This window comes from Blennius ocellaris (assembly GCF_963422515.1).
Source record: "Blennius ocellaris genome assembly, chromosome: 16".
In the NCBI taxonomy this organism is placed as follows: domain Eukaryota; kingdom Metazoa; phylum Chordata; class Actinopteri; order Blenniiformes; family Blenniidae; genus Blennius; species Blennius ocellaris.
This window is the reverse complement of record NC_137665.1, coordinates 22,168,323-22,182,230: the sequence shown is the minus strand read 5'-3', so window position 1 is coordinate 22,182,230 and position 13,908 is coordinate 22,168,323. Positions and strand designations below refer to the sequence as shown.

Genomic DNA, 13,908 nt, shown 5'->3' with positions numbered 1-13,908 from the left:
CTCAGCGTCTCCAGGGTGAAGCAGGAGAGAAGAAGAAGAGAGGGCGTCACTTCCTGCTTCCCGTCTCCAGGACGACTTTGCTCAGATGGCCGGGAAAGATTACAACCACCTGTTCAAGCTGCTGATCATCGGAGACTCCAGTCAGTCACTTTCTCTTTCTAAAGCCAAGGTCACGTTTCCTCCAGCCTCACTCAGGAACGCCCTGTGGTGAAGACCGGCAGCCAATTCAGATGAAAACCTAAAAGCAATACTCTCAATAACCTGTAGAAAGTGAGAATTGATGTTTCTCTATAAAAATGTGATTTATAAAGTGACAATCTACACTTTGTGGGTAGAAATTAGAATTTGATGGTTTTCGGACGATAGAATTCTGATTCTACTTCATTCATCATGCAGCTTACTTGGTACAGCAGCAAAAAACGTAAAAAAGAGCAAAATATACAATATATCCTATACGGAAAAAGATAGAAGATAAAATAATCATATGAAGTATGAATGTAGGAGTAAGTGCAAAATAAATATATGCAAAGCTGTTGTACAGCAGCAGGTATGAATCTAAAAGTATTTAACATGAAAATGAATCAAGAATGTTGCACATAATAGTAAATATACATATTAATATGTGGTAAGCAGAGGTTTTGCTTTAAACATGAACTAATATTACAAATTGAAAATTAGTTTGTCCAAACCTGGACGTTTTTCTCTGAAGCTTCGTGTCCCGGTTTCACTTTCCCATCAGCCCCTTCTGCCCCGGCAGCTCTGACTCCGCCCCCTCAGGGCAACCGCTCAGACGGACCCAGACTAGACCAGATTATAGAGCATCTTCCTCCACTAACACCAGATTGTAGAGCATCTTCCTCCTCTAACATCAGATTATAGAGCATCTTCCCCCTCTAACATCAGATTATAGAGCATCTTCCTCCTCTAACATCAGATTATAGAGCATCTTCCTCCTCTAACATCAGATTATTATAGAGCATCTTCCTCCTCTAACAGATTATAGAGCATCTTCCTCCTCTAACATCAGATTAATGAGCATCTCCCTCCTCTAACACCAGATTATAGAGCATCTTCCTCCTCTAACATCAGATTGTAGAGCATCTTCCTCCTCTAACATCAGATTGTAGAGCATCTTCCTCCTCTAACATCAGATTGTAGAGCATCTTCCTCCTCTAACATCAGATTGTAGAGCATCTTCCTCCTCTAACATCAGATTATAGAGCATCTTCCTCCTCTAACATCAGATTGTAGAGCATCTTCCTCCTCTAACATCAGATTGTAGAGCATCTTCCTCCTCTTGCATCAGATTATGTAGCCATTCACAACCCAATAGTAACTTTATCAAAGCCTTTACACTTTGGGTACTGAGTAGTTCCAGTAGTTTTAAGGCAGTAACTGATGCAGTATTACTTTTGTCTCTTCTCTGATTGGTCCTCAGGTGTGGGGAAGAGCAGCCTCCTGCTCCGCTTTGCTGATAACTCCTTCTCTGGTGAGCCTGAACCCACTTCTTTGCCTTGCAGGTGTTTCTCTCCTGTCAGACTTCCTCCAGCACCTTCATTGTTTTCCAGGAACCCGACTTATTTCTAATGACTGTTTGTGTCTTGGCTGAGCTGAAACATCCCCTCATTTAAAAACCTCATTCTCATTTCACTGTCCTGGATTGGTTCCTGCTGTGTAGTGACACTGTCCTTTGATTGGTTCCTGCTGTGTAGTGATGCTGTCCTTTGATTGGTTCCTGCTGTGTAGTGATGCTGTCCTGTGATTGGTTCCTGCTGTGTAGTGATGCTGTCCTGTGATTGGTTCCTGCTGTGTAGTGATGCTGTCCTGTGATTCATTCTTGCTGTGTAGTGACACTGTCCTGTGATTGGTTCCTGCTGTATAGTGACTGTCCTGTTATGGTTCCTACTGTGTAGCGACGCTGTCCTGTGATTGCTTCCTGCTGTGTAGCAATGCTGTCCTGTGATTGCTTCCTGCTGTGTAGCAATGCTGTCCTGTGATTGGTTCCTGCTGTGTAGCAATACTGTCCTGTGATTGGTTTCTGCTGTGTAGTGACTGTCCTTTTATGGTTGCTGCTGTGTCGTGACACTGTCCTGTGATTGGTTCCTGCTGTGTAGCAATGCTGTCCTGTGATTGGTTCCTGCTGTGTAGTGACTGTCCTTTTATGGTTCCTGCTGTGTCGTGACACTGTCCTGTGATTGGTTCCTGCTGTGTAGCGACTGTCCTGTGATTGGTTCCTGCTGTGTAGCAATGCTGTCCTGTGATTGGTTCCTGCTGTGTCGCAATGCTGTCCTGTGATTGGTTCCTGCTGTGTAGCAATGCTGTCCTGTGATTGGTTCCTGCAGGCAGCTACATTACGACCATCGGAGTGGACTTTAAGATCCGGACGGTGGACATTGAAGGAGAACGCGTGAAGCTGCAGATCTGGGACACCGCGGGTCAGGAGAGGTTCAGGACCATCACCTCCACGTAACAAACTCCTCCTCTTCTCTTCCTCCTATTCCTCCTCTCCTCCTCCGTCTAAGCCCTGCCTCCTCCCCCTCTTCTCTGCAGGTACTACAGAAACACTCATGGTGTGATCATCGTGTATGACGTGACCAATCCGGAGTCGTTTGTCAACGTGAAGCGTTGGTTAAATGAAATCTCTCAGAACTGTGACACCGTCTGTAAAATCCTGGGTACGTCATAGCAAACTTTTTTACAGGATGAATGTCTCTGAAGTAGAAAACTGATTGTCGTTCATCACAGTTCTGTTGTTGAATTTAACTTATTTCCCATCCATGCGCACTGAAGTTAACCAGAATGTTGAGACGGTCTGGCTGACCTGAACATATGGAGGTTATTCTAAGTTTTGCAGTATTGTTTAGAATTGTATATATTTTCAATTATATTTATTAAAAAATGCAAGATTTGCCCCCATGTACCACTAGATGGAGCGCATGTCCCACAGTCTGAGAACCACTGGAGATGGTCTCGAAATCAGCATCTCATAAAAATATTAAAATGTTTGTAATTCATACATTTTTAATTTATTTTTAGCACCCTAAGGGTGCAACTAACTGCAACTGTTAAACAACTTCAAAGGGTCCAATCGAACCAGTCGACCAAACTAACACCCTAGTTATGTTTCGCACAAACTGAGACAAATAAAATACATTTCTTTAAATTGGAAAAATAGATGTAATTTTGGAACTTTTTTGTTTCTCTGCCTTAATACTTTTTAAAATGTTTCTATATTTACATGTTTCTTTTTTTAATCACCCATTTTGACTTTACTTTTATTTTTGACTTTTGACCTTTTTCTCATTCGTCACTTTAGTTTTCGTGGTAACGAAATGCACAAAACACACAAGAACCAAATAAATCCTTTCTAATTCGGATTTTGTATGAGCACAATTCAAGAACACTTTCTATGTCATTTTACTATTAGGAGTTTTATTTTGCTTTAAAATCTTTGATTTGCTCCAGATTAGATTTTTTTTTTGTTTGTTTGTTTTGTTTTCCCCATCAGTTTCATCTTTGACTCAAACTTTCAGTGTTTGTTTTCAGTGGGGAACAAGAACGACGACCCGGCCCGGAAGCAGGTGGATACCCAGGATGCCGTGCGCTTCGGGGAGTCGGTGGGCGTCCGGGTCTTCGAGACGAGCGCCAAAGAAAATGTGAACGTGGAAGAGGCGAGTGAAAACCTTCTGATTCGCCACTGAAATCCACAAAATGCATGACGACGCAGATCTTAACCCAGAACGTTACAACGAATCTTCTCATTATTCTGTCGCACCGTGTGAGTCGAGTGTCAGATGAGCATTTTGTTGTGATTATTTAGTATTTACTGGGTGTGAGGGTGGCTGTGATGCTCCTGGAGCGATGATGGCGTCGCCATGTCTCCTCAGATGTTCATGGCGTTCACCCGGATGGTTCTGCGGGCCAAGAAGCAGAGTCAGAACCGAGCGGAGCGGGAGCGCGAGCGCGAGAAGGACACGGTCAACATCAACGCCCAGCGAGACAGAGACCGCCGCAAGAGGGGCAAGAAGTGCTGCTGAGAGCCCGAGAGGGCGAGGCGGACACCCCCTGCAGGTAACGGAGAGACTTGCAGCCCACTACACGGGCTACGGAATCAAACCGCTGCACCAGCTTTTGTTCTACTTTGAGAGAAATGGAAGAGACACACCTACGCAGCCATCCCTCACCTAACGTGGGCGTGGCCCTCATTGAATGGGGCGTGTCTATCGTGCCACGCCCACTCCAACATCATAATCCATGGCTCTGCATCAGTGGATGGTGTGTTGACGGACACGCCCACGTGACCACGCCCAGCCATCCATGGACAAGTCGGGTACTGAAGTGGGCGTGAGTTCACGTCATCTCACAAGTTACTTTTCCAGTCATACAAATCAAATGTGTTTCGGTGGGGGTTTTCTGAAGTGGGCGTGTCCACAGCGTAGGACCCTCTTAAAGACACGCCCACCTTACTACCAGCCTCTTCAGAGCAGAACATTCGATGTCTTCACTTTGTTTTCTATGTGAAAGGATTTTCACTAACGGTAAATTATTTTCAACCAATCAAAGAGAATATTAACAAAAGTCTTGTCTGTTTGTAACCAGATCTCTGGACACGCCCATTCACACCTGCAGACACGCCCCTTTTCACCAGAAGAAACGCCCACATCTACACTTGGTCTTCACATTTGTTGAAAAGTATCACGAAAGTATTGTTTTTTTTAAAGGGGCGTGTCTGTGCAAAGTGGGCGTGGCTCATTTCACCAACAGGTGTTTGCTAATGTTAGCTGCAGCGCTAGCGTCCTGCTCATATAGGAACCGTCGGGAGTTAATTTCAGCTCATCAAAGAATAACAACTCTTTGTGGGCGTGTCTCACATGAAAGGGGCGTGTCTGTGTGCTGCTTGATTAAAGTTTTAACGGAGGTTTGTTCCCAACAGTCTTTGAACTTATTTCTTTAATAAATTGATCCCAGAATCTTTTAATAAAATCTTAACCTTAAAAGTTGTGTTCTATATTTAGTCCAGACTCCTAGTTTGTTTTTTCAACAATATTTCTCTTTCATTAAAAAGGAAGCGTTACTTCACCCTTAATTTCTGGTCATGTTTTATAGGAAGGGTCATGTCTTCAGTAAAGCATGTTTTTCTCACACTCAAAGAAGCTTGTTGCTTCTTGTTTTATGAGAGGCCATCAACCATAAAGACAGATTTAATTCAGTGTTTAGTCTTTTGAATGAATTAAAATGGGTTTGAAAGCAGCTGGCGCCTTTCGAGCTGATCAGGCCAGTTGAACAGCCACAACACTGGCTTCAAAAGGGAGACGTCTGCACCTTCTACAAAGGGACCACTGCATCAAACCCAGGAAATAAACTGAGCATTGAATTCCTGCTCCGATGCGAGTGACCAAAGTGACCTGAGGGAATGTGTGAATCTTCAACTGGCCTCCAGAGTGTAAATGCAAGCGGAGAATTTAACCACTGAGAGGAGCTGAACTTTTAACAGGTGTGACGAATCACCTTGTGAGTCCACAGAACCAACCCCCGAGTCCTTCAATGTTCTGTTTCCTTCAATGTGTCCAAATAAAGCAATAAATCCAGAAAGTGTGTGTAACGTTGAGTTCTGTTCAAAAGACAAAGAAACGTGCTCGATATATAAAGATTACGCAGGGCTGAAGTGCAAGAAATCGGTTTTCCGATGCAAATTCAGAATGACGGACTAAAGTAGGATCAGTTTCCGTTGCTTCTTCGACATTGTTTAAAATGAAATGTTAGCGACTGAGTAAATCTCACGATGCAAAGACGGTCAGCGTCACTCTGAAACTGGTCTCCATATAGTAATAACTGGCCTGATCTGTAAGGAGTCGGATGTTAAGGAATTCATCTCTTTTCTACGTCTTGAATCTTCAGTTTTCAAGCAAAATTCTAAATGATGTGTATGCTCTAATGTGCCAGAGTAACTGGTATTAAGAAGTAACATTTTAATGTAGTGTTAATAAAAATGTATTCAATTATTAGGGCTTTTTTAATTCAATTCATTTTTCCTACAAAAGGGAATAAGTCCTGTTATTAATCATCAACACTCCAGCCTCCACTTTATTGCAACAGTCTTTAATAAAGCCATGTTGCGTTCAGGTAACCTGGGAAAACACAGCAGTGGAGGCTCCGTCAGTGTTTTTATGTTTTGCCTTGAGTCCCAAAGCGACGCAAGTCCCTTCAGTGTCCCAGCGTGCCACGCTGCACGCCCGACGCCCCGTCAGTTGGCCTTGGGGAGTCTGTAGACGCCGGCGGACTGGATCAGCTGGTGGTCCCGGATTTTCCTCTGCAGGAAGGCCTCCAGCTCGTTGATGTCCATCTCCGTGACGACGGGTCCCGTGGCAACAAACATCCGCAACATGGAGTGGATCCGCTCCAGCGTCATGCTGTCCAGGTTAGTGAGCATCGCCTGGACGTAGGCCCAGAACAGCTACACACACACACACACAAGCACACAATAATGTGTTCCGTCACCATGGTTACAGCAGCTTCCTGCATGACTCACCTGCAGCTTCTCCTCCCTCTGCTCTGATTGGGTGGTGGTGTTGGAGTCTCGCTCCTCGTCGCTGTCGATCAGCATCACTCCCCGCTCCAGCTTCTCGCCGGACGAGCCCGTCTCCACCACGCAGTAGCGTCCAGCCGCCTCCTCCCTCAGCACGCCGTGCTGCTGCCACAGCGCCACCTTCCTGTGCAGCAGCTCCTGCGGCGCGCCCAGCTGCGCGCTCAGCTCCTCCAGAGTCCACGAGCCTGAGGACGGACGCACGGGAAGCCATGTTGGCAGAGGTTTTGACGGGTGCCTGTCTCTTTAAGAGGCGAGGTACCAACACGGCAGTCCTCGGGCCAGACGCTCGCCACGTTGGGAGCGCGTACACAAGAAGCACATCAAGACGTGCGGGGAACTCAAACTGTCCTCAGACTTTCAACGATTCAACAAACAGTCCCCACAAAAAATCCTCTTCAGTCATGAAGCTCCACTTTCCCCTACCGTTCGAGATTTCAATGACTTGATTGATACCTTTTCACAATTGTTGGTACTGTGATACTTTCTACCTCTTAAGTATCCTTTCTTTCTCCATGAGTTTATTTGAAGAGGACGGAGGACATGGATGTAGTCCAGTACTACTCAGAAATGCGCCACATTTAGCCATGAGCTACTTTCCACTCGTGTCCTCGTACATTTAAGACAATTATTTAAAACTGTGGGGTGTATACACTATTTACAACCACCCCTGCAATATAAACACATTATTATTGGTACTTTTCCACTATTACTACATACAATGCTGTCCCCTCTGTCTCAGAAGAGACATTTGACATGAGTTGTTCATGGCGGTAAAGAAGGGAAACGAGCCGGAATCCTTCTACCCAATTCTATCTGACGTCTGTTCCACCAGTTTGTAATACAGCGTTTCCACTCTTATTTTGAAGTTGAGGAAAGAGCAGCATCCCTACTTTTGTCCTGGAAGTGCAGGATGATGGCGGCCTGGATGGGCGACACGTTGAGGTCCAGCAGGGTCCGATCGGCCAGCTCCACGTCCAGAGAGACGGAGCCCAGGTGAGGCTTCCAGCTCAGCGTCCTCATGGCCTGGACACCGCCACGGAGACAAACGCCTTACATAATTGTACGACTTTTAGAAGAAGCAGTCGAGGCCACAGAAGAACGCAATCAGAGATTTCTTATATCAACCATTTCCTGTCTGTCAAAACATTTGGAGTTCCTCAGGGAGCAACACTGAGTCCTCCTTCATTTTGAATCAACAACTAGCAGCAGCCGAGACCTTCAGGAAAGTAATATTGCCTGTAAGTGTTTAACACAAAGTTAAATGTGAGAAACATACATTGGAATGGGTTTTGGAATTATATTTGGTTTGTTATATTGATATGCAGCTACACACATTCTATTTTTATCAACAATGAGGTTTGGTGTTCCTCAGGGATCATCAGTAACACAAAAACATTTGGAAAATAACGGCATGTTTATATTAAATAACGCTGATTTATCATCGGACATGAGGTTTGGTGTTCCTCAAGGAACCTCTCTTGGTTGCCTTTATTTTATTTTTTACTTTATTCTTATTTGCACGGGCTTTTTAATAAAGAATATATTTAACTTGAATAAACGTATCTGAATAAATCTCTTACCTTATTTATTCTACGTTTCTTCATTGTTTTAGCGCTTTAATTTAATTATTTTATTAACATATTTCTTATGTCTTTGTAAAGTTTTTCTGTATTCCTTTTACTTCTTTGTAAAGCACTGAATTGCTCTGTTGGAATGCTGATCTATAATTACATTTGCCTTGCCTTGCCTTGCCTTGCAACAGTCAAATCAAATAGAAGTGACATTTCCCCTTGATTTTCTCACGAGTTCAGTCACATTGTGTGGCTGTTGGACAGTTTGCAGACGATGCAGCTGTGTCAGCAACATGTCGTATGGAGACTTTATTTGACTGTAACGTGAGAGAAGAAGTCTGGGTTCTATTTGATTATTTACTGTTCGCGGCTTCTTAGTTCAACTATTTGCTGACGTTCAGCCACAGATGACAGTGACCCCAGGCGCAGACTGGAATGGCGGTAAAGTGCAGTGAAGCTGCGGCCACCTTGAGCTTCTCGTAGCGGTGTGTGTAGGCCTCCATGGCGCGGCACGCCACCGCCGGCAGCTCCAGCTTCTCCTCCTTCAGCGTGGGCCAGAACTCCGACGACAGGATGATGGCGGACAGCGAGAGCGGCGGCTGCTCCTCCTCGCTCATTCGCTGCTCCTCCTCGCGGATGTTGCTGTTGATCCGACGGGAGTCCGCCATGTCCTGAAGGGGGACACTGAAGCTTGAGCCCCGGGCCGGACCTCCAGGGCTCAACTCTGGACCGGCGTCACGCGCCTACCTTCAGCATGACCTCGCAGTAGTGCATGTGAGAGTCTCCAAACCGGAGCTTCAGCAGCTCCACGTTACGAATCTCCCTGAAGAAAAGAGCACCGAGAGGCAGGATCAAATAAAAACGACATTTATAAGCTAGAGAAACGGTTTGAAGACAGCGGAATGGAGTGTGAACGTTCAGGGACTCAAACTCATTAAAAGGTCACATCGTGAGGATGTAAAACGGAAACATTGAGGAAAAAAAAAAGATGTTTCTGTTGTTCCAGGCGTACGTCAAACCTTGCGAGGCGTTCAGGGAACACTGGATTAGTATTGCAACACATCATCAGGAGGGTAAAACTAACCTGTCTCACCACGGTCTGATGCCAGATCACCTTCCCACTAGATCCCATACATGAGATTTGTTTTGATCAAGGCTTGTTCTCGCAGCTACTCATTCTGATGTGAGGCGTTTTGGGAATGCTGGGGAATTTCCTAACGCACTCACGGCTTGTAGACACGGAGTTTAAGGGCCAGAGGAAAATCCTTAATTGGCTGCAGAAGACTTGATTGTGTTCATCACAGTTTCTCAGGTGGGCCTGCCTGTGATGCGTTCAGGGAACCGTGGTGTGTTTCCATGACAGCATTATGTAGTAAATGATGTTTCCATGTAGACTGCAGGAGTTATTTTGTGACAGCCGAGGCACCTTGAAACGGTCATGTCTAGAATTTCTGCAGTTATTCCAATCATCTGCATGTGAATGATCCCACAAAGAGACTTAAAGCTCACCAAACTGTTAAACCTCACTTTTCAACTTTTTCAGCTTTAAACTCACCGTCGTTGCCGGAGGGTCGGAGGTGTGTGCGCGTGTGTGGTGCGTTCAGGCGTACCTGGCCGTGTTATAGTTGAGTTGGTGGAGCAGCCGGTCGGCCAGCACGGCTCTGTACTCGTCGATGAAGATGTCCTTGCTGCCGTAGATGCTGACCAGCAGGCTGATGATGTCCGACGAGCGGCGTTTGGAGCCCGTTTTGTCTGGAAGGGTGACAAACACAAACGCCGGCGTCAAACCCTGCGGCGGATCCCGGAGCCCCGTGGTGCGTTCACTGACCGGGCACGGCGTCGGTCGGGTCCGGGGTCCAGTCCTCCGGGTCGGTGCCCTCGTCGTCGCTGTCCTGCATCTCCAGCGTGACCAGGTCGCCTCGGGACAACTCGGCCGCCAGGTCGGAGCAGCCCTCCGAGTCCCCGGTCAGGCCGGCCACGATCTGACGCACCGTGTCCGGACGGGTCCTTGAACGCACCGCCACCGCTTCAACAACACTGGATGACGTGTGTGTGTGTGTGTGTGTGTGTGTGTGTGCGTGCTGACCGGAGGTACTTGCGGATGGGCTGACAGGCCACGTGCAGGATGACCATGGAGGGGTCCAGCTCTCGGAGGGCTTTGATGGCTGAGATGTAAACGGTGAGGATGTCGGACGTGTGGACGCCTGCAGAGGGACACCAAGGAAATCAGGATGCACTTTTATTCTGATTTCACTCTTTTACATGTTTATAGAGTCAAACTCTGACCTGTATGCATTATTAATATTGTAGTGATATCAGAATAACGTCTTACAACAACGTGCTTTATTTAACAAAACTACCTAATTTAGCATATTTCTCCAAATAATTTATAGTAAAAAAAACTTGGTTCTGGTGAATTAATATCAGAATTTAATAGAAACTTTAAAGCAGATATGAAGCTGTTCTCATTCTTTAAGAACTATTCCTACTTTTGATCATCTAATTTAGACTAATGGATAGAATTTCATTTAAATGTATGAAACTCTAGTATCAATCATATTTTAATCAGGTTTAGCATGTAGCCGCCCCACTGTAGGAGCCCCAACGCTTGTTAGCAGGTTGTCGTAGCACAGTTCAGTTTGCGTGATGCCCCTGAATGCATCACTGAGGGCTGCCAGCTCCTCCAATTAAAACTGTTGTTTCTAATAACTAAGTTTCATTGTTCATAAATGGATCAATTACGGTGCAATTATATCTGAATGTATGAATACTATATAACAGGAGAGAATAAAATCGAATAAATGACATATTACTGTATTCACTTCTGCTGTTTTCCTTTCATTATCTTATTTTATTGGGATTTTATCATCATCTGACTAATAACTTTTATGATTTCATCACAGTTTTTGTCATTTTATTAAAATGTGTTTTAAGTTGTAATATATACTGTGAATGGACTTTTTTTTAACCTCTGTGACACAAACATCAGATATTGGACATGAAACCTGAACGCAGAACGTTCACTGACCCGGGTGAAGCAGACGACTCTCAAACGCAGATTTGAGCGAGCTGAGCAGCTGCTGCCTCTGATTGGTCCGTTCCAGACAGAACTTCAGGTCCTCGATGGCCGCTTTGGATTCTGGGAAATCTGGAAGAAGAAAGAAAAGAAGTCGTGAAAAGAAAATCAGAGTGTAGAAAACTTACCAAGTTGTTTCTTCCTTCATCAATCTGTTTTTAGCTTAATTTTATGAATAGTTTTGGTCAATAAAGCTTTTGATCTGCTGGATTGACGTGAGGGTTAAAGCGCCGCTCCGCTTCACGAAGGCCTGAACGTGTTTCTCATCAGGTTTTACCTCTGATGATACTGAAGAGCTCCTCGATCCGCATGCTGACGTAGATCTTGCAGAAGAACTGATGCATGTGACACCTCCACTGCTTCAGGACCGCGCCGCCGGGCGTCGGGCCGGGCTGCAGGCCACCGGGGGGCGCTCCGTCTCCATCCTTCTCTCCAATGAACACCTTACTCAGCCAGCCCAGCACCAGCTCCAGCCACTGCTCACACACACACACACACACACACACATTAAAGACGAGTGTACAGTCAGAAGTGTCGCCGGGGCGGCGTGGGGGTGTGTCCTCACCTCCTGGAAGTCCAGCAGGAAGGAGCGCTCGTACTCGCCACGGCAGTGCTGCTCCATCCTCTGCTCGATGAGCCGGTGCAGGATGGAAGTGACGGCCTCCGTGCTGACCCACTGCAGCAGCTGCAGCCTCCAGCTACACACACACACACACACACACACAGGCTTTACATAATGTAACCTCTTTTCATTACTCTATGGTAATTATTGTTCTCACAGCATCTGGCTGAGCTCCTGCAGCAGCTCCAGAGCCTCCTGACACCAGCAGCCCGGCACCGGGACCCTACAGCCCTCACAGGCCCCGCCCTCACAGGGTTGGGTGTCACCGGGGCCCTCGGGGGCCGCAGTGGCGCCGCCCTCCTCACCGCTCTGCGACTTCATGTAGATGGAGAAGGTGCGGCTGTAAAACTCCAGCACTCGCTCCTGCAGAACGGGCGACGGCGAGAAGAGCAGCAAGGCCCGGATGGAGGTGAAGGCTCGCTCCCGGAGGCCCCGGGGTCCGGGGCCGCTCAGACCGCCGAGGCCCTCCTCCTGCCAGGTCCCAAGCCTCTGCAGCCCATCTGTGAGGAGGGAGAGGAGGAGGGGGCTCAGAGTGGCTGGAGCCAAGAGGAACTAACGGATCCGGGGCTCAGCTCTTACTCAGGAAGGGGTCCAGACGATCCAGCAGGGTCCTGAAGGCCCTCAGCAGAACGAGGGCCCGGCCCTTCTCCTGCAGCTCGTTCTCTGGTTGGTTGAGCCCGGACCAGAACTCAGGAACCACGCAGGAGGACAGGCGCAGCTGCAGCGTCTCCAGGAGCCAGGGGGCCAGGATCCGGCTCAGGCCCCGGCGGCTCAGCAGGGCCAGGGAGTCCGAGAGGTCCCGGTCCGACATGGAGGGTTCCAGGGACACCTGGAATCACAGTCAGTCAGGGCCTGGACCAACAGCTGGTTTGCAGGTGTGGGCGCCACAGTAGTGGGACCAGATAGAACAGACAGAACCAAAGCTAGAAAGTCTCATGCAAACAGCACGTGCATGCCGCAAAGAAGGGAATGCAGACATTGACCTGTTAAACTTTCCTGATTATCTCTATCTGCTCGTAATCTACAGTTACAAATGAGAAAACGTTAAATCCTGAGACGTCTGAACGGAGTTCTGCAGCAGCTCTTCGCTCCGTGTTCGCCCCCGGGTCCTTCGTGCCCGGTGCTCGGCTCTGAAGCCCACTCACCAGCTCTGCAGTCACCGTGTCCCAGGCAGCAGACACCCTGTGGTGCGGTTCTGGTCCAGGCATGTCCACCGAGTCCGGTTCCATCACCACTTCCTCCATTTCTCTCAAGTTTTTCTTCCCACGCTTTGAAGAAGCTTCAAAAAACGTCCGATTTAAACTCCGGATAGATTTATCGTCCTAAAACACCGAACAGAGACATTTACAAATATGCGTCATCTCTGGAGTGACTGTTTGATACCGTCCGGTGGTACATTTTAGTGAAATTAGCGACACTTTTTCTATATTTTGGAGTTAAAACGTCACAGCATTAAGCAGCTTCTGCCTCCGCGGGTTATTGCTCTTTCTTCTTCTCCTTAATCTTTGTCGGCGTCGTTCATGTTTCTTCTTCTACGGAAAATGTAAACTGGTCTATACTAAATGCTGCCCTCTGCCAGTCAGTGACGCGCACACGACACAAAGGTTGACTGAATATAAATGTTTTTCTTACAGCATTAAAACATCATACCTCATATCATTATATCATTAAATACTGTTTAAAAAGATTCGTGTGCTTGAATTAGTAAAACACTTATATCAACAGTGGTTGCACAGTGAAACAGTGGTTAGTGCTCTTGTCTCACAGTGAGAAGGTTGTGGGTTCAATGCTGGACCATTCTGTGAAGAGTTTACATGTTTTGCCCATGTGGGATAAGGGACTGGTGCTGGATAGTGCTCCAACTGGGGACTCCATTGTTCTACTGGGGGACTTCAACGCCCACGTGGGCAATGACAGTGAGACTTGAAAGGCCTCCAGCAGGGCTGTCCTTTGTCCCCGGTTCTGTTCATCACATGTATGGACAGAACTTCTAGACACAGCCAGGGGCCAGAGGGGGTCCGGTTTGACGACCACAGGATCTCATCTCTGCTTT

At 46.9% G+C, this 13,908-nt stretch overlaps 2 protein-coding genes across 3 annotated transcripts; one reads left to right on the top strand and one right to left on the bottom strand.

Moving 5' to 3' along the window:
• On the top strand, positions 1–5,008 carry LOC308141218 (ras-related protein Rab-35). 2 transcript variants are annotated; one of them, XM_080511290.1, is made up of 6 exons: positions 1–140; positions 1,439–1,489; positions 2,343–2,466; positions 2,551–2,675; positions 3,547–3,671; positions 3,888–5,008. In XM_080511290.1, exons 1-6 carry the CDS (start codon positions 86–88, stop codon positions 4,035–4,037), a joined length of 630 nt encoding a protein of 209 aa, XP_080367416.1. In that variant the 5' UTR covers positions 1–85; the 3' UTR covers positions 4,038–5,008. The 2 variants fall into 2 exon arrangements, with proteins under 2 accessions (XP_080367416.1, XP_080367415.1); XM_080511289.1 differs by having other exon boundaries at positions 3,534–3,671.
• Positions 5,009–6,088: 1,080 nt separating this feature from the next.
• Positions 6,089–13,357, bottom strand: anapc2 (anaphase promoting complex subunit 2). The gene is made up of 14 exons (XM_080511277.1): positions 13,001–13,357; positions 12,435–12,684; positions 12,013–12,355; positions 11,799–11,931; positions 11,511–11,709; positions 11,186–11,305; positions 10,244–10,361; positions 9,986–10,164; positions 9,768–9,909; positions 8,905–8,980; positions 8,625–8,828; positions 7,477–7,609; positions 6,530–6,771; positions 6,089–6,454 (listed from the first exon to the last, which is right to left on the bottom strand). Exons 1-14 carry the CDS (start codon positions 13,097–13,099, stop codon positions 6,245–6,247), a joined length of 2,448 nt encoding a protein of 815 aa, XP_080367403.1. The 5' UTR covers positions 13,100–13,357; the 3' UTR covers positions 6,089–6,244.
• Between the last annotated feature and the right edge of the window lie 551 nt (positions 13,358–13,908).

What these genes read in the sequence shown, in the direction of transcription:
- LOC308141218 (XM_080511289.1), top strand. Translation starts at nt 86, where the DNA reads ATGGCCGGGAAAGATTACAACCACCTGTTCAAGCTGCTGATCATCGGA. An exon ending in GCTGATCATCGGAGACTCCA is followed by an intron (nt 141 to 1,438) that starts GTCAGTCACTTT and finishes ATTGGTCCTCAG; the next exon opens with GTGTGGGGAAGAGCAGCCTC. An exon ending in TGCTGATAACTCCTTCTCTG is followed by an intron (nt 1,490 to 2,342) that starts GTGAGCCTGAAC and finishes TGGTTCCTGCAG; the next exon opens with GCAGCTACATTACGACCATC.
- anapc2 (XM_080511277.1), bottom strand. Translation starts at nt 13,099, where the DNA reads ATGGAGGAAGTGGTGATGGAACCGGACTCGGTGGACATGCCTGGACCA. An exon ending in TCCTGCTGGACTTCCAGGAG is followed by an intron (nt 11,710 to 11,798) that starts GTGAGGACACAC and finishes GTGTGTGAGCAG; the next exon opens with TGGCTGGAGCTGGTGCTGGG. An exon ending in CTCAACTATAACACGGCCAG is followed by an intron (nt 8,981 to 9,767) that starts GTACGCCTGAAC and finishes TCTTTTCTTCAG; the next exon opens with GGAGATTCGTAACGTGGAGC.